Genomic DNA, 25862 nt, shown 5'->3' with positions numbered 1-25862 from the left:
GTTTGAGGAACCTTCATAAGCATGAATGAGGATACATTCAAGTAGATACCAGTGTAACCAGTGTAACCAGTGTAACCAGTTGGTGCAAACGTTCACAACTTTGTATAAGAAACAAGCATGAACATGTCGAAATATGTTTGTTTTACACTAATCTGTTACTCTTCTGAATATATCTGTGGTACTGATTTATTGAAATGACATTATATTATTTGGATTATAGACTTTTCATTTGTTTCCAAACTTTTGCCAATCAGTGTGCAGTGTAGTGAAGATGAGCAAATGCATTCAAAAGCAATGTGATTTAGAATGAATTTAAAAGACAAAATGCAGTGAAAAACTACTTATAAGAAAGAATGTAAAATATTATGTTTTAATGTGAGATCCAAACAAATGTACGCTCTTAATCATATTAGGTTCATTCAACTTAGAAATATACGTTCCTCCACTGCCTTAGAAATGTGCTCTTTCCATGATTAACTAGATCAAAATCATCTTGTGATTTGTGAAAGTGTAGAACTTGAGGGTTAAAATAACTGCACCTGAGAAAACAACTTCATTGAAGTGAGAATAGTTATTTGGATCAACTATTCTCATAGATAACGGTTACAGTAAGATCTGTTTTCCTTTAATTTAATGAATTCATAATTTAATTTAGTACAGGCCCGTTTTAGCTGTTGGAGCCATTTTTGACCACATTCAGAACAAAGATGGTCTCTCATTCTGCTCCCAAACACCACTAAATGAAAATCTGCGGGTCTGAATCACTCAGCCATAACTTCATTTAATAAAGATACTCTGCAAGTTTCCATTATATCTGTGCACTAAAACTATAGAAATCTGAGTCTCTGGGGAGTTCCTAACAGTGCTTATAAGCCATTTTTGTTTCTTATAAACCTAATTTAAGTTGAGTAACTTCTCAGCTGTTCATTCATTCAACTCATTATTCATAGAACAATAAGACATTTAAAGTGCACTTAACTAGAAATTTGCAAAATCCATATTCATTACATACAAAAAACCTGTGATCTGACTAAATTCATTTCTAGTGTTTTACAGTGTAGAGAGTTTGCTGATGGTACAATTAAATCCTGATGTTTTTCATTGATTACATTTGTCAGATTACTTATACATGCATTTTAGTCTGTTTTATCTGTTGTCAGTGGATCGAAACAGTTGCTACTGGACAATATAATCATTTTACAATTCCATAATATATCACTGCATGTATTCATCAATAAGAATACCTAATACTGCAGCTGGAGAATGCAGGTCTAATCTGAAGTAGTCACTTACTGCCGGGTAGCTTAATAACACATTATTTAGGTGATAACATTTTGGAGTAATCTACATCTGCAAAGTGAATAATGAATACAGGGTGGTACTAAATGGATTTAGTGAAATTGTACTTGACAAGGGTGCTTGATTGGATGTACTTTGTACCACAGCTGATGAAGACCATGTGATGCAGTTAAAAGCTCACGAAATATCTCATTTAACTGTCATTTTTCTTTTTCTTTGTGTTATTGTGTACTATTCTGAATCTATAACTCCTTCCGCCTCTGTTGCTTCCTTATTGTGTTTATTTAAAATAGCAGGTCCTTAGTTTGTTTTTTAGCCTATTTTTATTTGTTTATTTCCTTTTGTTCTGAAAAGCATTGTGTGTATCAAGTGGGCTACAGAAAAAAAAAGTCTGATTAATTGATTGGTTAATTGCTACAAGTTAATTAAATAATTAATTTAGGACCTATTAAATAACAATAAAAAGTAACATTAGCAGGAACGGTCTCAAACTAAATCCTTAACTTCGATACCTGAATCACGTGACACATCAAAGGGACTACTGTCGGCGCACCTGTGTGACCACATCACTGCCCTCACAGATCAATGCGCTGATGTACCGGCCATGCTAACAGCGTTGCTCGGTGTGTTTATTTCACTGTCTAGAGAGAATGGAAACACTTTTTATCCCCCGCCTCCACGACGTTTGGCCTCCGTGCGTCCGTCCGACATGAAGGGAACAGCTTTTCCCGGAAACTATTACAGCTAGGATTACGAAATTTAGTGTGTAGCTTCACACCATGGACACCTTGATCAAGTTCGAAAATGAGACCTGTGCGACAATATTTAACAGAGTTATGGCCCTTGATCACTATTTTGGATATAGACTCATAGACCTCACATGTGGCGGGGGATATTGATGACCATGTCGTCTTGTTTTTTTTTCAGTGTTATCGATGTTTGAAAGAAGTATTTGTTGTTTTCACGGGGGGGTTTTGTCTTCAGCCTGCGTCCTTTCGGCTTTCATCCGGTGGGAGGTGTCCAGCATCGTTTGGCCGTTGGAGAGGAGGAGCTAGCTGCAGATGTTGCCTCATTGCTAACTGATGTGGACGACCTAAAGTTTGTGACAAAAATCTGAAACACGGCGCTTTAGTTGTCGCAGGGGAAGAAAGAAGACACGGCAGAGGTAACTGGGGTCTCACGTTTTTATCATTTCATACGGACGCCTTGTCACGTTTTGTAAAATCCCGTCGGGGCGTTTTATTTAGAGGAATGTAGAGGAATCGTCTCTACAAGTGTTGCTACTCGTCTGCCACATGCTAAGCATGAACATCAACAGCATCGTGTATGTTCATCACCGCTGCGTTAGTCGGCTAGCTCTGTTAGCTGCATGTCACACGGAGAGCTTCTGTACAGCGGATTTATAATGAATACTGGTCAGACTGGTACCAGTGTTAGCTATTTGATTAGAGTGAGTAGAGATTATAGGATAGAGTTTAATTGATCCCCCCTTCCCTTTCTAGTGTTTTTCACGCCACTGCTAATGAGGCTATCTGGGGCTAATTATTAACAGTAGGCGGTGATTTAGCGAGTAAACGGAGTAACAGTGCGTCTTTTGGTGGCCATGGATCATTTCGGCACTCGTAGATTGATTGAATGTTAACACATGGTGCTAATATTGCGACACAAAGTGTCCACATTTCGTTTTCATATCTTCTATGAGCGATGTTAACTGCCGAAAAGTGGATGTACCACGCTACAAGCTAAAACTACCCTTTATTGTACTGGTCCTGGAGGCAAAGTGAACAGTTTGTTCTTCTTCTGTGGCTTCATCAGTAGCTACACATTGCCTAATTGATAGACTATGAGCATTGAGAGTCACAAATGTTTTTTTAGGCTCACTAAATGGAGAATTTTGTCTTGAGCGGTTGACATTTGCTAACTGTGCTCCATCAATCTCTTAATATTTCTGAAGGTGGACTCTTCAGTTCTCTTAACTGTGTTATTATATAATTTCACACAGTGTACCAAAGTGTGGAAGTTTTAAGATGCGTAAAATTAATGCACACAGTCCACCATCCCAAACTGCAGTCATCAGGAGATAATGTATTTATGGCATGACTGTGTAAATACTGTCCATGATCTGAGATAAACACTTGCCCCTCTACTAAATAGAGCATCCACTTTATTTCTAAGAAATTATGAATGAACTATTTTTTTTCAGCACATAATTTGGCTTCAGTGTGAATTTTAAAGTTACTTCAAGTGCACAGCACATATTTGATTTAGCTTTGACTTGGAGTGATTTTGGTCCTCAGTGTTCATTAGAAAAATATTGATTTGGAAGAAGAGTTTAGTGAGATTCCATGTTTTAAACCATATGGACAAATGCCACCATGTTAGTCAAGAAAACCATGCAAATTTCTGACCTGAGGTGTCCTGAAGGTGCTACTTTTGCTGCATATTTGAAAACTACCGTGACTTAAAAACTTGTAAGATAATTTATTGTTTATGAACATAAAGAAAATCTCATCTTTTCAAGTTTACTCCAAGAAATTTTTACATATATTTCTTGCCTCAGCTATATGTGCTGTCTTGAAGGGCAGGCATGATTAAATGTGAACCTGGATGTTGAACGGATACCTGTGGTAGGTAGCAGGTACTTTTGCAAGTACTCACTTGTATTGTTAACAGTAGAGTTTAATTTCTTGATAGTTTGATTAGCTTATCCATCTGTTTTTCTCCTAAACATGCGGTAAATTAAAAGCAAATGCAGTTATTGTGGAGAGTATAATCATTTCCTCCGCAGATGTCGTGAGCTTGTGAACAAGTGTGCGTTAGCTGCAGACATATTGGCGTAAGGATGCAGAACAGATGCCAGCATAATTTAATTGATCTAATAATGGGACACATGGCGTCTGTCTTTCACAGAGCAGTTGCTGCTGTCATTTTGTAGTGATGTCAGTGTGGTCTATTTAGTCTAAAAGTCATAAGTCTATAGTTCTCAGCATTAGTCAATAATCCCATCAGGTGTCAAAACTCCACATCAAACCGAGAAAAACAATCAAATCTTTGTGAATCTTTAAATCTCTTTATTTGATGAGTGCCTAAAGTGAGTAAATTAGGTCAATGTCAATGGATAAATTGAGGTATTCATTGGAAACCATTCATTCCATAATGAACTTAAATTGGTTCAATTGTACAATTCTTGTTGTGCGTGGTTACATGAATGACAGAAAGTTAAACAACTGTGACATTTAAGGTCAAACTAGTCTGAAAGTTGTTAACTGAGGGATTTATCAATAGCTTTCCAAACAGTTCTCCCTTTGAATTCTAATCTAGTTTATTAAAACTCTCTTCGTCTGATGGACACTCAAGAAAACTGGGATGGTGGTGGACTTGGCTACTATAACTAGATGAGCCCTCAGTAGAGGGCAGAACCACGCCCTCTACTGGCGAAAACCCTGTCCTCCCTATACAAATGATGCAATATGTATCAATTTTGATCATCGTACGTATCTCCCTTCCTACTTGATCTGCTGACCTGTAACTCCACAACTGAGCAGGGGACCTTAGACTGATCTTCAGTGCCAAGTTTGATTATCCTGACTTCAGCGCTTGCAGACATATCGAAACGGACATAGCCACATGCATACACACGTGGACAAAATTGTTGGTACCCCTCAGTTAAAGAAGGAAAAACCCACAATTCTCACTGAAATCACTTGAAACTCACAAAAGTAACAATAAATAAAAATTTATTGAAAATTAAATAATCAAAAACAGCCATTACTTTTGAATTGTTGATTAACATAATTATTTAAAAAAACAAACTAATGAAACAGGCCTGGACAAAAATGATGGCACCTCTATAAAAGATTGAAAACTATTTGACCAGAGTGACATGATTAACTCAGGTGTGTCATTTAATTGACATCACAGGTGTTTCCAAACTCATAATCAGTCAGTCTGCCTATTTAAAGGGAGACAAGTAGTCATCCTGCTGTTTGGTGAAAAGGTGTGTACCACACTGAACATGGACAACAGAAAGCGAAGGAGAGAATTGTCCCAGGACATCCGAAAAAAAATGATAGACAAACATCTTAAAGGTAAAGGCTATAAGACCATCTCTAAACAGCTTGAAGTTCCTGTGACAACAGTGGCTCATATTATTCAGAAGTTCAAGACCCACGGGACAGTAGCCAACCTCCCTGGACGTGGCCGCAAGAGGAAAATTGATGACAAATTGAAGAGACGGATCGTTGGAATTGTATCCAAAGAGCCCAGAGCAACCTCCAAAGAAATTAAAGGTGAACTCCAAGGCCAAGGTACATCAGTGTCAGATCGCACCATTCGTCGTTGTTTGAGCCAAAGTGGACTTCATGGGAGACGACCAAGGAGGACACCACTGCTGAAAAAAACTCATAAAAAAGCGAGACTGGAATTTGCAAAAATGCATGTTGACAAGCCACAAAGCTTCTGGGAGAATGTCCTTTGGACAGATGAGACCAAACTGGAGCTTTTTGGTAAGGCACATCAACTCTATGTTCATAGACTCAAAAACCAAGCATACGAAGAAAAGAACACTGTCCCTACGGTGAAACATGGAGGAGGCTCAGTAATGTTTTGGGGCTGCTTTGCTGCATCTGGTACAGGGTGTCTTGAAAGTGTGCAAGGTACGATGAAATCTGAAGACTATCAAGGCATTCTGGAGAGAAATGTGCTGCCCAGTGTCAGAAAGCTTGGTCTCAGTTGCAGGTCATGGGTCTTCCAACAGGACAACGATCCAAAACACACAGCCAAAAACACCCAAGAATGGCTGAGAGAAAAGCGTTGGACTATTCTAAAGTGGCCTTCTATGAGCCCAGATCTGAATCCCATTGAACATATGTGGAAGGAGCTGAAACATGCCATTTGGAGAAGACACCCATCAAACCTGAGACAACTGGAGCTGTTTGCTCATGAGGAGTGGGCCAAAATACCTGTTGACAGCTGCAGAACGCTCATTGACAAATACAGAAATCGTTTAATTGCAGTGATTGCCTCAAAAGGTTGTGCAACAAAATATGAAATTATGGGTACCATCATTTTTGTCCAGCCCTATTTCATTAGTTTGTTTTTTTAAATAATTATGTTAATCAACAATTCAAAAGTGATGGCTGATTTTGATTATTTAATTTTCAATAAATTTTTATTTATTGTTACTTTTGTGAGTTTCAAGTGATTTCAGTGAGAATTGTGGGTTTTTCCTTCTTTAACTGAGGGGTACCAACAATTTTGTCCACGTGTGTACATACTTACCCAGCCAGATACCACACCGAATGCTGTAACCCCGCTGACGTTTGTCAGGCGTAGTTAATGACCTTACTCATTTGCAAAAGAGAGAGTATTACTGTGGAGGACAAAATTCCCCAAATGTTAGCAGTTTTTCGAATTATTGGCATTGTTTTTAATTTACCTGTAAAAGAAAGATCTGAGTTTGTGTTTTATGTTGCAGGTTTGTCCCGTACTTACTGCTTTTTAGATACAAAGCACCTTATATATCTAGTATGCCATTAATTTAATCCATCTGTGCTGTCCTGTGTTCATTTGGAGCTGTCTTGTGTTACTCAAAGTGTTCAGTAGGTGACATAGAGGTGTATACCTGTGGCTGAAAAAGAATCACATTCTCAAAATGAGAGTCTTGAAGCTGGTGTCTCTTTTTTTTCAGGCAGTGCAGATTCTCACCCAACCGGTTATGGGAGAGGAGCTCCCTGAACAAAAGGGATGGCAGTATTTATACGCTTGTATCACATTGTTCAGATGTGTATGAGTTCTCTGTTTGGTTAGTTTGTCTTTGTCCTGACATGGAAAGATGGCTATAAATTTTTCTTATCAGGCAAACAGTTCTCCCTTTGAATTCTAATCTAGTTGATTGAAACTGTCTTCATCTGATGGACACTCAAGAAAACTGGGATGGTGGTGGACTTGGCTACTACAATGACCTTACTTATTTGCAAAAGAGAGTATTACTGTGGAGGACAAAATTCCCCAAATGTTAGCAGTTTTTCGAATTATTGGCATTGTTTTTAATGCCTGTAAACAAGTTTTACCTGTAAAAGAAAGTTCAGTCAGAAAACACATTAGTCAGGCGGGTATCTGTCACATAACCGTCCCCTTCTGCTGTCTTATAAATGAGGCAGCTGTTCTTGATAACAAATCAGCCGATTTATTCAGTTCAGTGCTCCAAAAATATCAAACCAATTCTGAACGTTTCAAATGGTTTCTGCAGTATTGATATAGAGATAATGGCTTTCTCACTCTCTTCTGATATTGAGTTGACACACGCTGTGGTTTCTACAGAACTCCCTCCTCTCATTCACTGCTGCCTCGTTTCATCACACGTCTCTTTCGTTCCGGTTGAACAGCATTTTTGAGGTGCCCCAGATATTGCAGGTGCAGAGAGTGCACAGCCCGTTTAAATAGACTAAGAAGTGCGGGAGTGCTGTTTGGAAATAATTTGGACTTTTGAATTTGTGCTAGTGCTCTTCCTCGGGAAGAAATGTAGGCGTTTGGTGACAATAATGGGTTTCTGTAGAGCCTGTCTGCATGTAGCCTATAGAATAGTAACTGACTGAATATTCTCTTTTTTCTTGTGTTGAAAATGCATACGATTGCAATGCATCTCATCTAACATCGAACTAAATTTGCAGACATATATTTCATATGTATGCTAAGATGTGCCATGATATTTTTTTTTCTGTGTTTTTAATGTTGTCTCAAAGTTAGAATCTCCAGTATCACAGCAGCACTAATCCACTTACAGATTGTGTAATTATACAAGGTCATGAAAGAATCATATTCTGTGTTTTCATTTCAGATTCAAAGGGGACTTTGAAAAGCTTGTCCTTTGCCAGCAGAATTTTTCCATTCCTGCACCTGAAGATAACCATATTGTACAATGAACATGTTTGGTTACACATTTTGGCACCAACTATCTAGTTTCCTTCTACTTAATATCACGATCTTCAAAATGGAAAAACACACATGCTGGGTCTTTTTTTTTAGACCTAGCTCATCCAGTGGGCTATTTTTTTTTTCCATTGATCACACTCTTTGACTAAAACTGTGCATGTGCTTCCGAGAAACACATGTTTGGTTAGTAAAGTTTATATTGGCCCCATTTTAATGGCAGTGCTTGTAAGTGATGCTTCACATTAACTGAAACGTCAGGGTAGCAATCGTGGCATGTGCGGTTTGTGTGATCTTCTTTTGTCTTGCCGTTTAACAAGACTTAACCCTGATTGTTGACCAGACTTATCTTTTTCTCGGCAGTGTGTTTATTGGGACCATTCTGAAATAAACTGACTGTGCTGGATATTTTGTTCTAGATTTATTAGGTGATGACTGAGCACAATAATCATAAAATGCTGATACTAGTAAGATTGTTCACATGCATTGCAGAACTTGGACACACTATAAAGAATCATTGCACAGAAGACGCGGTTAGCCTGCTTACAGCCCGGCTGTCAACTGACTGTGATTTACATGTCTTTACCTGCAGGCATACCTGTGTTTAAGAAGCAGAAAATGATTTGAGTTTGCTCCAATAACCTTCAGCCGTGAATTAGAAGCACTGGATTTAACAGTGTTAATGCTGAAACTGATCAGATAAGTCATAGAGAAATTTCTCATGATTTTTGAACAGTTAAATATCAAGTTCTTACCATTATTAGTATTTGTAATTCATGTTTTTGAGATTTAATCTATCTTGTCGTAAAACAGGGCTCATCTTTACCTGCAGTGAAATCAGGCTGATTTGATCTGTTTGTGTTTTATGTTGTAGGTTTGTCTCGTACTTACTGCTTTTTAGATACAAAGCACCTTATATATCTAGTATGTCCTTAATTTAATCCATCTGTGCTGTCCTGTGTTCATTTGGAGCTGTCTTGTGTTACTCAAAGTGTTCAGTCGGTGACATAGAGGTGTATACCTGTGGCTGAAAAAGAATCGCATTCTCAAAATGAGTCTTGAAGCTGGTGTCTCTTTCTTTCAGGCAGTGCAGATTCTCACCCAACCGGTTATGAGAGAGGAGCTCCGACTATTTTCGTCTGGGGAGAGAAAGGGGTGATCACATCGACATTTGTGTATATGTTATAGACATACACACGTGGACAAAATTGTTGGTACCCCTCAGTTAAAGAAGGAAAAACCCACAATTCTCACTGAAATCACTTGAAACTCACAAAAGTAACAATAAATAAAAATTTATTGAAAATTAAATAATCAAAATCAGCCATCACTTTTGAATTGTTGATTAACATAATTATTTAAAAAAACAAACTGATGAAATAGGGATGGACAAAAATGATGGTACCCATAACTTAATATTTTGTTGCACAACCTTTTGAGGCAATCACTGCAATTAAACGATTTCTGTATTTGTCAATGAGCGTTCTGCAGCTGTCAACAGGTATTTTGGCCCACTCCTCATGAGCAAACAGCTCCAGTTGTCTCAGGTTTGATGGGTGTCTTCTCCAAATGGCATGTTTCAGCTCCTTCCACATATGTTCAATGGGATTCAGATCTGGGCTCATAGAAGGCCACTTTAGAATAGTCCAACGCTTTTCTCTCAGCCATTCTTGGGTGTTTTTGGCCGTGTGTTTTGGATCGTTGTCCTGTTGGAAGACCCATGACCTGCGACTGAGACCAAGCTTTCTGACACTAGGCAGCACATTTCTCTCCAGAATGCCTTGATAGTCTTCAGATTTCATCGTACCTTGCACACTTTCAAGACACCCTGTGCCAGATGCAGCAAAGCAGCCCCAAAACATTACTGAGCCTCCTCCATGTTTCACCGTAGGGACAGTGTTCTTTTCTTCGTATGCTTGGTTTTTGAGTCTATGAACATAGAGTTGATGTGCCTTACCAAAAAGCTCCAGTTTGGTCTCATCTGTCCAAAGGACATTCTCCCGGAAGCTTTGTGGCTTGTCAACATGCATTTTTGCAAATTCCAGTCTCGCTTTTTTATGAGTTTTTTTCAGCAGTGGTGTCCTCCTTGGTCGTCTCCCATGAAGTCCACTTTGGCTCAAACAACGACGAATGGTGCGATCTGACACTGATGTACCTTGGCCTTGGAGTTCACCTTTAATTTCTTTGGAGGTTGCTCTGGGCTCTTTGGATACAATTCGAACGATCCGGCTCTTCAATTTGTCATCAATTTTCCTCTTGCGGCCACGTCCAGGGAGGTTGGCTACTGTCCCGTGGGTCTTGAACTTCTGAATAATATGAGCCACTGTTGTCCCAGGAACTTCAAGCTGTTTAGAGATGGTCTTATAGCCTTTACCTTTAAGATGTTTGTCTATAATTTTTTTTCGGATGTCCTGGGACAATTCTCTCCTTCGCTTTCTGTTGTCCATGTTCAGTGTGGTACACACCTTTTCCCCAAACAGCAGGGTGACTACTTGTCTCCCTTTAAATAGGCAGACTGACTGATTATGAGTTTGGAAACACCTGTGATGTCAATTAAATGACACACCTGAGTTAATCATGTCACTCTGGTCAAATAGTTTTCAATCTTTTATAGAGGTACCATCATTTTTGTCCAGGCCTGTTTCATTAGTTTGTTTTTTTTAAATAATTATGTTAATCAACAATTCAAAAGTGATGGCTGTTTTTGATTATTTAATTTTCAATAAATTTTTATTTATTGTTACTTTTGTGAGTTTCAAGTGATTTCAGTGAGAATTGTGGGTTTTTCCTTCTTTAACTGAGGGGTACCAACAATTTTGTCCACGTGTGTATGTGTATATGTTTGTGTGATCACAGAACGAGATGAGCCGATGTGGGCAGAAGGCGGAGGGAAGACAGTAACGCTGCATATTCTTTCCGCCTGGTCACGTCCGACGGCAGAGGGGGGGAATATTCGGATACCAAATTAAAATCCGGATAGTGCCGTAGCGAACGGATATTCGGGATGTTCGGTTCCAGCCCTAATTTATACACTTGTATCACATTGTTCAGATGTGTATGAGTTCTCTGTTTGGTTAGTTTGTCTTTGTCCTGACATGGAAAGATGGCTATAAATTTTTCTTATCAGGCAAAGAGATGTGTTTCATCAACGCTACCTGCACAGTCTCACAGACTTTTAGACATCAGGACCAATGACATCCTGAATCACTTGCAAAATTCTATCAGGAAAACTACAGAAATGTGTTAAGCACACCTGTGAAATGGCATGCCCTTGTTTTTCTTACAGATTATCGCAATTGGAGAAGTACGCCTTGGATTGAATGGCTGTTTGAGACTGGCTCTGCCTTCAAGTGACGCCCAAACCCCCTTTCTACTTTTTTTTGGCCCTCTACTCCTTTCACTTTTTCCAGTAATTCTTTTTTCTCTTCACGCACCTTTTCTCGGTCTGCAATCTTTTTCATTCCCCCATCAATTTCCTGTCACCTCATCTGTATTGAAGCTGAAGTCCATAAATGCCTCAGAATGGTTGTTGATGTAGACACAGCATCTCAGGGCAGTGGTGTTCGGCTGAAGCAGGAGATTTCCCTTCTTCATGGAGTTTGTCTCATTGTGGGAAATATGATCGGCTCTGGCATCTTCGTCTCACCAAAGGTAGGAGATTCTCCTTTTATGGAGTACATAGATTTATTTTCAGATCAGCTAAATCAAAATTGTGTTTTCTTGTTTTGGCTTTTACTCTACAATGTAGTGCTGTTCAAACGAAGTAGAAATAAGCGTTTCCATGTTGTTAAGGGTGTGTTTTGTAGTTGAAGATTAGAGTTCACAACACGGTTGAGCAGTCTTCTATGTTTTCTGGTTATCATCATGTAAGATCAGATTTCCTGGTGCTGTTTGGTGTGTGCTAGAGTTCAAATGAAAGTCTTCTCACTGCCTTAAACACACTTTTGGTCATGTTTTTCACACATACAATGCTCTACGTACTTTACATGTTATGGTTGAATATTTCATTTTTTACATTATTAATACTTAATTTCACATCAAAGTTACAGTTTGAAGCAATGCGAGGACCAAATTGCAAAGGCAGGATATACATTATGTAGTGCGTCTGACCCAGTGTTAAGTTCTTTAAAAATGTCATTTTATTTAACTTGATTGCAGAATGTGCAGTGCTTAGATGCTGCTCCTGACCCTTGAAAACCCTACCTGTGTCAGATGGTTCACAGAAAGGTCCTACATGTTCTTTATTGGAATTATAATTTTTTATTATTGTTGCTTCATTCATTTATCTTAACACAGTCACAGCCTTGTGATAATTGTTCTATATTTTATGTAATTAAAAAAAATTAATGTTGAAACAGTAGCTATCTTCCAGTTGTCTTCGTTGCATTAGAATATAGAACAGATCGTATTTTGGTGGTGTCTGATGTGGTCATGATCAATGACGTGTTTTAAATTTACTGCAAGACAAATATTATATTGAAGGTTTAAAAAAATTATACCAAAAATTGCAATATTTGTTCGTAAAATCTAAATTGGATATATTGGCCCAGTCCTTCAACCCTTCAATATAGAATGTGTACTGATTCTTTGCTTAATTTTTTTATCCTGCAGGGAGTGCTTATGTACACTGGCTCATTTGGCCTTTCTCTGGTAGTGTGGGCCATCGGAGGGATATTTTCTGTGTTTGGAGCGTTATGCTACGCTGAGCTAGGTACGACCATCCGAAAATCTGGAGCCTCCTACGCCTACATCCTTGAAGCCTTTGGGGGCTTTCTGGCTTTTATTCGGTATGTATTTTGTTTTTACTCTCAGTGGGCAATTTCTGTTCATAAATTATCCTATAAATGGCCCACAATAAAGCTCTTATACTTGCACAGGTGATTTTTTTTTCTTTTGACTTTACCAAACATGAAGGATAGTCTCTGGATTGAATGTATGGCATTATATCAAGATTCTTGCTTTAAGTCCTTAGTTTCCTATGACATTATCCAGTACACTGGATCAAGTCCTGTCAGGTACATCTGAAGTATGTGTTGCACTGGCAAAGTTTAACAGTATTTATTTTAATTGAACTAAAAATGTACCTATTATTGAGGAAATGCCTTCCAATAATTTAGATCTCTCAATTGCTTTGTAGGCTGTGGACGTCCCTGTTGATAGTAGAACCAGCCTGTCAGGCAGTGATAGCCCTGACCTTCTCCAACTACCTGGTCCAGCCTTTCTACCCCACCTGTGTAGCACCCTACCATGCCGTCCGCCTCATCGCAGCTGTTATCATATGTAAGGCTCTCTCTTTGCTAAACACACTTGCTTGCTTTACTTAACCTGTTGTGTATATGTTTACGTGAGTGGTTAATAGATGTGGGTGAGCTGGTTGAGGTTGTATGTCTGTACTGGACAGCTGGGTATATGTTGTTTTTATGTATAATTTCCATGGAGTGTCATTGTGAAGCTCTTATGGCCAGAATGTTGAGACCCGGTTAAAGGAACAGGACACCACATAGGTACAATCCAACTACACTGCCTGTCGAAAAAAAAAAACTCGCCACAAGGATTTAACTAAGCAAATGGGTAAGAGCCTTCCAATGATGAATATGTTTCAGCGGCAACTTATTTAACCCTAGCTGATGCAGTGAGGAGCTTCTCATTTCTTAAACAACCATGTTGGAGGACATACGCTGTGTCATGGAAAGGATATTAATCTGTCTCAGAACTGTTAAATTATTGGCCTGCATCAAGCAAAGAAAACAACTAAGGAGATTTATGAAACTACTAAAATCAGATGAAGAACCATCTAAGACATTATTAAAACCTGAAGGATGGTGGTGAACCATCAACTTCAAGAAAGAAATGTGGTCAGAACAAACTCTTGGATGATCGTGATCAGAATCCCTTTTCATTTGATGAAATCATATCATAAGAAATCAGCAGTAGAACTCACGGCTATGTTTAATATCCAAAATAAGAGCATATCCACATGTGCAATGTGAAGAGAACTCCAGGGACTGAGACTAAACAGCTGTAGCTCTAAGAAAACCACTGATCAGCGAGGCTAATCAGATAAAAGGCTTCAATTTGCTATGGAGCATAAAGATTGGACTCTGGAGCAATGGAAGAAGGTCATGTGATCTGATGAGTCCAGATTTACCCTGTTTGAAAGTGATGAGGGCATCAGGGTAAGAAGAGAGGCAGATGAAGTGATGCACTCATCATGGCTAGTGTCTACCAGCCTGTGGGGGTTAGGGTTATGATCTGGGGTTGGTCAGGTTCAGCGATGTTATGTTCCCAAAGAATGAGGTCAGCTGACTACCTGAAGATACTGAATGACCAGAGCTTTACATCAATGGAGTTTTTTCCTCTGATGGCACGAGCATATTCTGAGATCACAATGCCAGGATTCATGGGCTCACAGTGAGAATGAGTGGTTCAGGGAGCATGAGACATCATTTTCGCACATTGATTAGCCTCTACAGAATCTAGACCTCAGCCCTAGTGAAAATCTTTGGGATGTTCTAGGGAAGACTTTGCTGATGGAGTCGGATTCGACTCTCCCATCATCAATATAAGATCTTGGCAGAAAATGAATCCAACTCTGGACAGAACTAAATGCTGTGACATTGCAGAAGCTTATCGAAATGATGCCACAACGAATGTGTGTCAAACTCAAAGCTAAGGCAGTCCAACAAAGCATTAGTGTGCGACTTTTTTTTTTTTTTTTTGGACGAGCTGTGTATTTTCGCAACACAAAAGGGCTGTGTTTTCATTACTTGTTCTGTATATATGTATTGTTGAATTAAACTGGCCTGCAACATGGTACATGAAAAAAGGCTTGTTTTAATGGCAGGTTCATTTCAACCACTTGAGTACCGAGATGTAAATATAGGAATTTATCTAGTCATTGTTGTAAGATGCCATGAAAGCCACAGGTTTATATACAGTCATTCACTGTTCATTTCTGTTACGGTTGTGGTTATGAATGGGTATCAAAGATCTGTTATTGAAAGCCCTGTGGCTAAATTGTGAAACACTGAAGGAGCAGTACATTCTGATGTTAATGATGTGAATAGAACGGTTGTCTTACACATTTTATCGAACCAGCTTTCTTTCTAATTTGCACCAAGATAAAGACAGTTAATCTATGACGCATTTTTGCTCCTCTGGATCTAAAACACATTTCTCTGTTTGTCACTTGCTGGAGCACCTTAAAGCACACCGACTGCCCTCACAGCAGAAAGAAGTAAACGCTCAAAAGTGTGGTTTAGCTAACAAACATCAGCGTAGATAGTACTCGCTGCCACACATCTAACAAGCTGTTTGCATATAGGGCTGTAAACACCAGCAGTCTGTTGAAACATCTAGCTGAAGGTCATAACATACAAATGGAGAAATGGACTCTTGAGCAAAGCTCACAACAGACCAACTTGAAGTTCACTTCTTGCTAACCCAGGTGTGTTGTGTACACAAGCAGCCCACATGTGAAGTTAACTAAAATATAGGAACATGGGTTAATGATTTAAAAGAAGCAATTAACCAGCTGATTGTTAAGCTGTGGCTGCATTCATAAATTCAGTTTGAAATGGTCATAGCACCATCCGAACAGTCAGTTTCACAGAAATTAGAGCAGGTGGGGTTGAACTATTTGGGGATGCAGTCAAAACCTGTCTTGCTTTATTTTCACCATTTCTCACAAATACACCAGAGAGCCACTTCTCTGTTCAGACTTACTTCACCCCAAGCAAGAGGGTATTTTCAAGTGGAGGAAATGCTATAAACCAAAAGAGGTCCTGACTTCTGCCAAATAAAGCAAACCTGTTGATCTCTCTGTAGAAGAACTAATTGGCTGTTGGTAGCCTTCCTGCATGTCCCACCTATTACTCATCCTGTCTAGTAAATAATTTATTTTGCTTGTTTTACTTTCCCATCATCACAACATTAATGCCTATAAAGTGATTTTTACAAGAAACTGCAGTTTGTTTCTGGATTTAAACACTCGACTGTAGTAGTAGTTGTTATATGCAGCAATAAACGAGTTCCTAGCACAATGAAATTCTTAGTTTGCTGTTTCTATAGCTAGTGCTGTGGTTATCCTATTTATAAAACACTCATTCATTGCTCTCGTCACTCACATCTACTCGTACACATTGAGGTAACAAATATGAATATGTAAGAAGTGTGTGGTGCAAAAAGGAAATGTGCAGAAGAGACAGCGTAAAAACGAGTGCAATGTTTATGTTGCAAAGGTCAGCATGTGCAAAAATATACAGTTGTGCAAGATTGCACTGTCTGTGATGTGAGGAGGGGGTTTAGAAGCATTCATTACCTTTATTGCCCAGGGGTAGAAACTGTCCTTGAATCTTGAGGTTCTGCATTTCAGACTCTCGAGGTGTCTGCCAGACAGCAGGAGAGTGAAGAAGAGCTGATGTGAGGGGAAGCTGCAGTGGAGTGATAGTGACAGTTGAAATTTCCTGAACCTGCTCAGAAAGTTCAGACGCTGTTGTGCTTTTCTGATCAATGTGGTGATGTGGTTTTGTGGTGGGTTTAGATAAAGATTTCACTAAACGTCAAAAAAGGCGTTGAACCTTTTCACCACAGAACAACGGATACATAGAGAGTTGTACCTCGTCTCCTTCCTTGGGCCCGCTATCAGGTCAAGCTGTTGTTTTGACACCACAGCACCATGTTTTCTACCTCCCTGCTGTACTTATTGCTGTTTTTGATAAAGCCTGCTACTGTTGTGAGAAGGATATTATTCTCTCATCATGAGTGCAGAGTGTGTACAGCGAAGGACTAAGTATACAACCTTCTTGAGGTACCAGTGTTCAGGGCTAGTGTCATGGAAATATTTCTAATCCTGTGCTTGGTGGATAAGAAAGTCTGATTGAGTTGAGTTTTGGTTTAGTCCGAAGTTGAACAGCTTCCTCATTGATATAATGGAGATGACTATATAGTGCTAAAACGGTCTCTGTAGATACTGTGAACAGCTCTCCTGGAACATTAAACCCTGCCTGCTGCATTAAAGATAATGACTCAAAGTACTGAGTCTTAGGGACTTCTCAGACTGTTTAACTGGGTTTTATAACTGCACTGTATGCCTGTTGATTTTTCTCTTAATTCCACCTTAAAGCTACTCTGCTTGGAAACACTCAAGCTTTGTAATCCTACTAAATCCAAGACATTTAAGTAGAGTATAAACGGTGTGCATACAGCCTTTTGACGTTGGAAAACCTGTTGGGTTGGTTTAGACAACTAATTATGTAGTACATAGTATTCACAGAGGAAGATCGTTATTGAGCACAGCGTCAAATCCTCTACTAGCTGAAAGATTTTAATCTTTATACTGGTTCTTTGGATCAGTAGGTTTTGCTTTGACTGTTTCACAGACAGTTTCAAAGTTATTTTTTGAAGTTGATTGCTGTTTATTCATGTTGTAGAAAGTAAGAAATGTTTAGGTTTCTAGTATGTTCTAAATGCCTGTCACTTCTCATCTACTCTTCTGTGCTCTTGTTCATCATTCTGCCTCTTATTGTACAGAGTTTGTCTAACACCTGCTGTTCTCTCCTTTCTTTCCATCAGGTCTGCTGACTTGTGTGAACTGTATGAAAGTGAAATGGGGGGCTATTCTTCAGGTTATCTCCACCGTAGCCAAGGTCCTCGCTCTTATTGTCATCATCATTGCTGGACTGGTTAAGCTGGCACAAGGTATGATGTCCAAAATCACAATGTGTCTTCTGGCATATAGAGAAAACTAAAAAAAGTGAGGGCTTTAGTACTAGTATACATCTGGAATGCAAATGATTGTAAATGAACACAAGTTATTGACGTTCTTATTTTGGCTGTGTTTAGCACTTTATTTTTGTATATTTGTGTTTCTCTGCCCTTTTTCAGTACAACATCCAGCAGGTCGTTTTAAAAACTGAAAATGCTCTCATACAGTACATCTGAAAATGATGTTTATCCGATTCACTTGTGTTTTGAAAACTGCTGGCAGTTTCGCTAGTTTGTGGTTGTGAACAATTTAAATCATGCCATCTATTCTCTATTTTGTCCCCTATTTGCTGATGTATCATTACTGTATTGGTGTAGGTTTTGACCAGAACTTTGAGAACTCATTCAAAGGCTCCAAGCTGAATCCTGGTGATATGGCCTTGGCTCTCTACTCGGCACTTTACTCCTATTCTGGCTGGGATACGCTCAACTTCATTACAGAGGAGATCAAGAACCCAGAGAGGTATTTGAGACAGATGTTACTAAAACTACATAGGAATGATTTTAATTCCTGCTATTGCTTTACATTACCACATGTATTACTTTTACCTACTGTAAATCCAACATAAAAACAAACCACTTCCCTCATATTCTTTTGTAGGAATCTGCCCTTGTCCATTGCTATCTCCATGCCCATTGTCACAGTGATCTACATCTTGACAAATATCGCTTACTACATTGTTATGGATGCAGACCAAGTGCTGAACAGCGAAGCTGTTGCTGTGGTGAGTACCTGAACAGTGTTTCCCCTCCTATATAAGGCCAACGCCTCATTAAAATTCTGCCGACATTGCCGCCTCACTGGTCCGCGGCCAAAAAAAACAAAAGTGCAGTGCAAAACCCGCCGGACCGACGAGACCATCCGCAGGGGAGTGCGCGGCTGCGGCGGAGACAGCCCGATAGTATATATAATCCCCCCCCCCCCCCCCCCGTCAACAACTTTCAGCTGAAAGTGACCCCACCACCTCACAGCCATTTCAACCCAGGGGAAACACTGCCTGAAGTTAGTCAACTTAGTGCAGTCTCCTGGGGCAGGAACCCAGCGGCCTGTCTGATTTTGTGCACAACAATATCTCTGCATAAACCTTATCGGTTATCTAAATTTACAGCATCTGCTGAGCCTCAATGGGGGAGCCGGTCTGAATCTTTCCGTCCTGTATTTCACTGTCGTATCTTTGAGACTGGCTGGCAGCCATTGCCACCAGCATCTGGTTTCGGTACTCACTTTTATGGCTGTAGGAGTAGAGATGACAGGAACCTCATTTAGCTAACGAGGTTTCACGCAGGAACAGGGAAAGTTGATGATGTGATTAGTGCACTGGAGGACAAGCAATTGTACTTTGGGTTGTTGTCAGTGGTATTTGATAATCTTTTTTCTATTAGAGAATTCATTCTAATGGTTTACTAATGTTCTGTCTGTAAGCCAGAGGCTGTGTGCTTGCTTTAAATTTAAGTAAGAGACACAAAAACTGGTTTTTAACTGGATCTGTGAGGTTTTGGAAAGCAATGATGTCAAGCCTTTTGTCTTCGGGCCATGTACGTTGCTTAGATTTTACCACTCAGAAAAATGATATTTGAACTTAGGCTTTGTTTGGTACCGAGTGTCCTTATTCAAAGAATGAATCATGTTTTTAATGCATGATTCTAATTTAAATATAGGTGTATATTGGTGTTAAGCTCTTTCTCAGGTAAATACAATAAGAGTTCCTAAATGGCATATCTGCTGTTACATCGCCTGATGCAAATTACCCGCTTAGAACTGCTTTAATCTATAATAATTGTATTTAAAATTTCATATTTTTGTTATTTAATTGATTTATCATTTTTTGTGATTGATATACTCCATTGATGCATGACTGTCAGAAATGACATGCAGAATTTACATATGGCATGCAGAAATTGTGCCAAAGGCAGGAAGTGAATGTCAGTGGGTGCTTTCTGTACTACACTGACCTTTTTTTTTTTTTTTTTTAGGCAGAAACGTAAAGTAATAAGGTAAATGAGAGAAGCATGTGCGGGTGTTTAGATAATGAGAATACCCAGTTAGCCGCATTAGTTGTAGCATCTTATTATTGGCATTTTCTGCACCTAAAAGTTTGTCTGATCTTACCAGTAAATGAATGTGAGCTAATGTGCTAAATCTCTCCTCAGACATTTGCAGACGAGGTGCTTGGCTACGCTCGATGGCTGATCCCTCTGTCTGTGGCTATTTCCTGCTACGGAGGCCTCAACTCCTCCATCATTGCTGCCTCACGGTCAGTAAACACACTGTGATGTGTTTGTTTTATTTTGAGTTCCTGTTTACATCACAATCCTGTAATGTTTTAATAATATCAGCAAACCAATAGGCAACCCTAACCCTGATCTTTTACGTCTTTGCACCGTTTTTCTCCTTCAGGTTGTTTTTCGTTGGTTCCAGAGAAGGCCACCTGCCCAATGTCCTGTGCATGATCCACATTAAGCGCTACACCCCAATTCCTGCTTTGTTTTTCAATGTTAGTGTCAAATTTTTTTATCAGGTTTTCAAAATGAAGTCAAGCATTTGGTTGGTTTGGTCACAGTTGGATGCTTTTTGTCTGTTTTGCAGGTTTGTTATCACACTAAATTGTTGTATTTTGTGTGTGTGTGTGTGTGTGTGTTTGGTCTTCCTCTCCCAGGGTGCCATGTCGTTGTTTTTCCTGTCTGTTCCTGACGTTTTCCAGTTGATCAACTACTTTAGTTTTAATTACTGGCTGTTTATCGGCCTGTCAATAGGCAGCCAGATCTACCTTCGCTTCAAAGCTCCTGATCTGCACCGACCTGTGAAGGTAGTAAAATTTATGCAGTGTGAGTGTAGGCATGCATATATAAGGGCTGCAGTGCAGTGTTTTACATCGGTAGGATCTAAAACATGCACAGACATGAAATTTAGTGCTGCCAGATGAGTACTACTATGCAGCTACTGTTGTAGCAGTTTTGATGGTCTATCGGTGTGAAACATCTTCTAACTTCTGCTTCCCCTTTGCAAACTTTGTTGCGTAGTTTCATTTCTAACATACCGAAATCACACAATATATATGATGAATGTAGTTTAAACTTTTTTGTTTACATTGATTACTGTTAGAGAGGTGCATGCTGAGTAGAAAAGAACAATGGGCTCATATACTCATGAACATGTTTTTTAATTCAGAATTTAATCTGAAAGTAAATTTCTCATCATATAATACCTCCATAAGACGCTGTTTAAAATGACAAGTATATAAGATTCTTTAAAAGAAAAAAGCTGTTCTCTGTCCTGTAAGAGAAGCAGGTATGCATGTGCTCTCTGAAGCATTTTAGAGCTTTATTTGCATTTTGCTTACTTGTCAACATTACCCACACTCTGAGCCAGACTACCCCCAGCAGTGTCTTTATTCGTGAGTTATGACAAGATTGAAAGCCTCTGATATTTGTAACCATGAATGTGATTGCACAGTGCAGTGGCTGAGAAATGTTGGGAAAGTTTAAATCATCATAAAGTCATCAGAAGTGTGTAGTTATCCTAATAGTATTTGCATTAGTTAATGTTATTGTATGAAGTTTTAATCTTCCTCCAACCTTTTGCAAACTCATCCTTCTTTTCTACTTCCTCTTTGTCCCTGTTTTTCTTGTTTCGTCATCCTCCTCTGCCTTTCTCCCCGCCGCTCCCTCCAGCTCTCTTTGTTTTTCCCGATAGTCTACTGTTTATGCAGCGTATTCCTGGTGGTGGTGCCTCTCTACAGCGACACCATCAACTCTTTAGTGGGAATTTCCGTGGCGCTGTCGGGTGCACCAGTCTACTACATTTGCGTCTACCTGCCACCGAGCTCCAGACCAGCCTTCCTCGGCAAAATGCTCGGTAAGATTCACTGAATTGCTCGTCATAGCAGGGGTTTTGTCAACACAGTGGCTCTGTTTGTTTGGATGCACTTAAGAATTCTCCCTTAAACAGACTTTAAATAGACTGCCTTGTATTCTCCAATTCTCTTGATACTTGACAGGATGTGATTCAAAAATACATGCTGCATTGATATTTAGGTTTAGCAGAGAATTCATGATTCTTAAACCATATATAGAGAGACCCTATGATTTTGCCATAGATTATAACGCACTTCGTCAGCCTAGTGGATATACTGGTCTGGACTGTTTCTCTTTAAAAACAATCTATGAAAGTGCAAAGTAACCGGATTGATGCGAGCACACAGTAAACATTAACACTCTGTCAGAGTGTCACTGTGAATGAACGTGTGATATTATTATGAATACAAGTAGCTTATTCCTCTTAAATGTCACATAGACCAGCCACTGCTGACACAAGTAAAAATGACTCGGTGTTATGAGTTGAAGGATTAAAATAAGGGTCTTTCCTGGCTTAGAATTGGGGGGTGACAACACATGACCACTCGACGGTAAGCTTCAGTGTTCTGTGTACAGTACAGACTGTGGGTCTGTTAAATTACTTGACGGAAATCGATGCATTTTCCTGTCATTTCTGACCATTTAACAAAGATGTTTATCATTTTCAGTCAATGTAACCCCAGTTAAGGAAACTGCTTAGAAATGAATTATTTTAGTAAATCTTGCCATTTTGGTACTGGTGATTTTTTTTAAACATCTTTGGGAGGCACCAAAAATTCCTCTGTGCAAGAAATATCCTCATTTAGATTATTGTTTCAAAGTTCATTTTACTGTAAAGCCCACATACTGTAAAGGGTTATACAGTGCAAAGACATGCTTGTACCTGTTAAAGCCTTGTAGCTGAGGAATACTCCCTCCTAAAACATTAACATTTTGCTAAAGAGTTTAAACAAGTAATACTTTAAGTTGTTTGTTCTAAAACTAACAGCAGTACCTGTTTAAAGTAGTCACTTCCCATATTTTATTTAAAGGTTATCTTTTGAGAGTTACCTTTGATTTTTCTTTTTTTTTTTTCTATCACTGCAGATAAGATTTCTCTGTACACCCAGAAACTGTGCATGTGTTGTGTGGCCTCACCGGATATTGATTTGGACAACATAGACCCAGAAAAGATCGAATGATGGAGCAACGAAAGACTCTGGGTGAAGCAGTGTGTAGAGGGATGGAAGAGGACGATTGAACGATATGGAAGCTGTGAGCTGCCGACAATCAGGACTTGGATGAGTATTGCTTGAATGATTAAAGGAACAAAGATGGAGAAACTGTAGAGATGAGCACAATACACTTTGTGCACGCCTCTTCTCCCACACGCCATACTGAGAAAAGGAACAGGATTATATTTTGATTTTACTGAAAATTTGTGCACTATTACCCTCAAACGAACAGCACTATACAGACACACTCTTGTGCACACTTTCACATGCTAGTACATGATGCAGTGTTGTTTGTTCAGTTCCCTCCACGAGTGCCCACACACTGCAACTCGCACATGAGCTGTTTACAGCTGTGGGTTCTTAGTTTAAACTTTATTTGTATGGTATGGCAGCAACAAAGCTGTGTCCACTAACACTGTTTTTGGACTCGCTCACAGACTTCAAAGAACGGCTACAATTTTGCACATCTTTCGTTTTCCGTTATCTACCTTGGTTATACGAGGTGCAGTCAGAAGGTTTTGGGACTGAGCCGATACATTAATAAAACAAACGGTACCTTATTTACGTTTGTCTACCATCACCACCTAAGTGGCTCCTTGGTACAGTGATACGCTGCTCTGTGCTCCTGCTACACTCGTCCTGTTATCTAAACACGTCAGGTACCATTTGTGATGAATGCTGAATCTCCTAAACGGTGTCAAAATGGCAATCCTTCGGCTTTCATTTTATTTTGTGGAAGCGGAAGAAGCCACAGAGCTAAATCAAATGAGCAGGCCGAGTGGGCAGCTATGATTATGTTGTGGTGGCCAAAAATGTGAGCGCTAAACAGGCAGCCGCATGCGCTCACAGTTCGGGTCTTTTGCGCCGAATGTTCTCCCTCAGACACCTCATAATGGCACCGTAGAGTGCTGCTCTGACACTCTAATTATGTGAATGTTGAAGAAAATAAGTTTCCTTCCGGTACACTCCTGACCTGATGCACCTTGCCCTGTCTTGGAGACTAAAACCGACTTTTCTTCTCTTGCTGGTAGTTACAAACCCACCTCAAGTCACCAGATATGATAACTGACAGGAAGGTTGACTTATCCTGGCTTCTGACTGACTGAGCAGGATGTTTTCTTCTAATGTCTTCGTCCCACTTCTGATTTCCGCATTAAATGGTTTCCTCATGAGTTACTGCTTGCAAATGTTGCACATGCCTGTCCTGTACACAGAAACAGTCCCAGAACCTTTTGATTTCACCACTTAGAAAGCTTTATTTTGATGCGTTACTGAAGTACCAAATGTACAGATTAGTTTTGTTTTTAATTAATTAGCTAATATTAAAGAAGGATGAGATTAAAAAAGTGCTATTATTTCCTGCAGTTTTTGTGGAATATTAGTCCAGTCTTTGTGTGACTGTCAATTGGCTTAGATGAATAGTTTTATTGAAGAGAAATAGTCCTGCTCTAACAATGATCAACGTATCCTGCTATCCCTCCATCTCCCTACACCGAGACTCTTTGAGTGCATCTTCAGGGTTTTTTTGGGTTCCAGGTGCCTCCTAGTGGTCACTATTATGAACTTCCATTGACAAGCTACAAGATTTTTTTAAGTGACATCTAAGGCTCTATTTTTAATGCATGTATTTTTCTTAAGGCTTTGACTGCTTTTCACCTTGTTGTCTTTTTTTTATTGATTTACAAACACTACAAATGTTGACAGGAATGAAAGCAGCTTGTTGTTTCTGGTTTGAGCCAAGACTCTCTGGGCTACGTTTTTCTTCAGAATGGGAACTTTTTGATGCAAACCTCAGGATCAACCATGCTGTTGTGCACATGTTGTTACTGATGTTTAATCTTTTTATTTTATTTTTTTACCCACTCTTGTCTTAAAAGTTTGTATTCCAGATAGGATGTTTAATGTATTGTTGCCTTCTTAATGTCCTATAAACTTTGGACCATTTGGTCACAATTCATGAGCAAAGATCTTAAACAGACTCATAGCTGGACCATCTTTCTGCTCTCTGTAATGAGCTTGTAGCAGCCTGTGCTTTAGGAAATTAGGACTGTAATGTGTTGAACTACAGGTAGAAACATTGGGGTCTGTGTTGTACTGTTGTCCTCATGGATTTGATGTGCCTTCTGTGAGTGATCTAAAGGCCTTGCCTAGCTTTGATATTGTAACTCGGCTTTTGTGTGGAACATCTTGAGCACAATCACTGACACATTGCTGAACGGTTCGAGAAATGTTTTCAGGTCACCATCTTTTGTTAAATTGTTCAAGTTAAGGACACGTGTTGTAGTTGAGGTCAGTTTGTCATCAGCTGGAAATGATCAGGCCTTACATTTAAACAAGAGTCTTCACACAAGCACTTCTACAAAGCCAGCTACCAGAAGCACACAGACATTTGCTTTATACACTCATTTGCTCACTCTGGGATCAAGGTGTCATTTAAACCAAACTAGTTTGTTGTGTGTGTTCTTCAGAAGTAAATACAGAGACTGTTTTCAGTACATTTCCATAAATTGCTGTGGTGATGAAGTTATAATACTCAGAAAACACATTATGTGAATATTGCAATATAATGCAAATTAGCTGTTTGATTACCAAATGTCTGTTTTCTGGTTGTATTTGACAAAGTTGTGTTTTGTGTATTCGTAGAAATACGTCTTTGGATTGGTTTATTGTTTTTATTTATTTTTTAGGATGTGTACAAACCAAATGTAACGTACAGTCTTCAGCGGAGCAAATGGAGGCAGGAATGTGTTGTGTGTGTGTTATCTGAATAAAGTGGACTACAGATGTGTATTGTAAACA

General features: G+C 39.3%; 1 protein-coding gene across 1 annotated transcript; it reads left to right on the top strand.

The window, feature by feature from the left end:
• Positions 1–1888: 1888 nt before the first annotated feature.
• Positions 1889–25860, top strand: si:dkeyp-120h9.1 (Y+L amino acid transporter 2-like). Its single transcript, XM_022202323.2, has 12 exons — positions 1889–2464; positions 11516–11880; positions 12841–13016; positions 13367–13509; positions 17803–17928; positions 18313–18457; positions 18596–18719; positions 20146–20249; positions 20393–20489; positions 20652–20801; positions 21667–21850; positions 22936–25860. Exons 2-12 carry the CDS (start codon positions 11752–11754, stop codon positions 23028–23030), a joined length of 1473 nt encoding a protein of 490 aa, XP_022058015.2. The 5' UTR covers positions 1889–2464; positions 11516–11751; the 3' UTR covers positions 23031–25860.
• The last annotated feature ends 2 nt before the right edge of the window (positions 25861–25862 follow it).

Source organism: Acanthochromis polyacanthus, chromosome 11 (genome assembly GCF_021347895.1).
Source record: "Acanthochromis polyacanthus isolate Apoly-LR-REF ecotype Palm Island chromosome 11, KAUST_Apoly_ChrSc, whole genome shotgun sequence".
Lineage (NCBI taxonomy): Eukaryota > Metazoa > Chordata > Actinopteri > Pomacentridae > Acanthochromis > Acanthochromis polyacanthus.
This window is presented reverse-complemented; position numbering and strand designations above follow the sequence as displayed.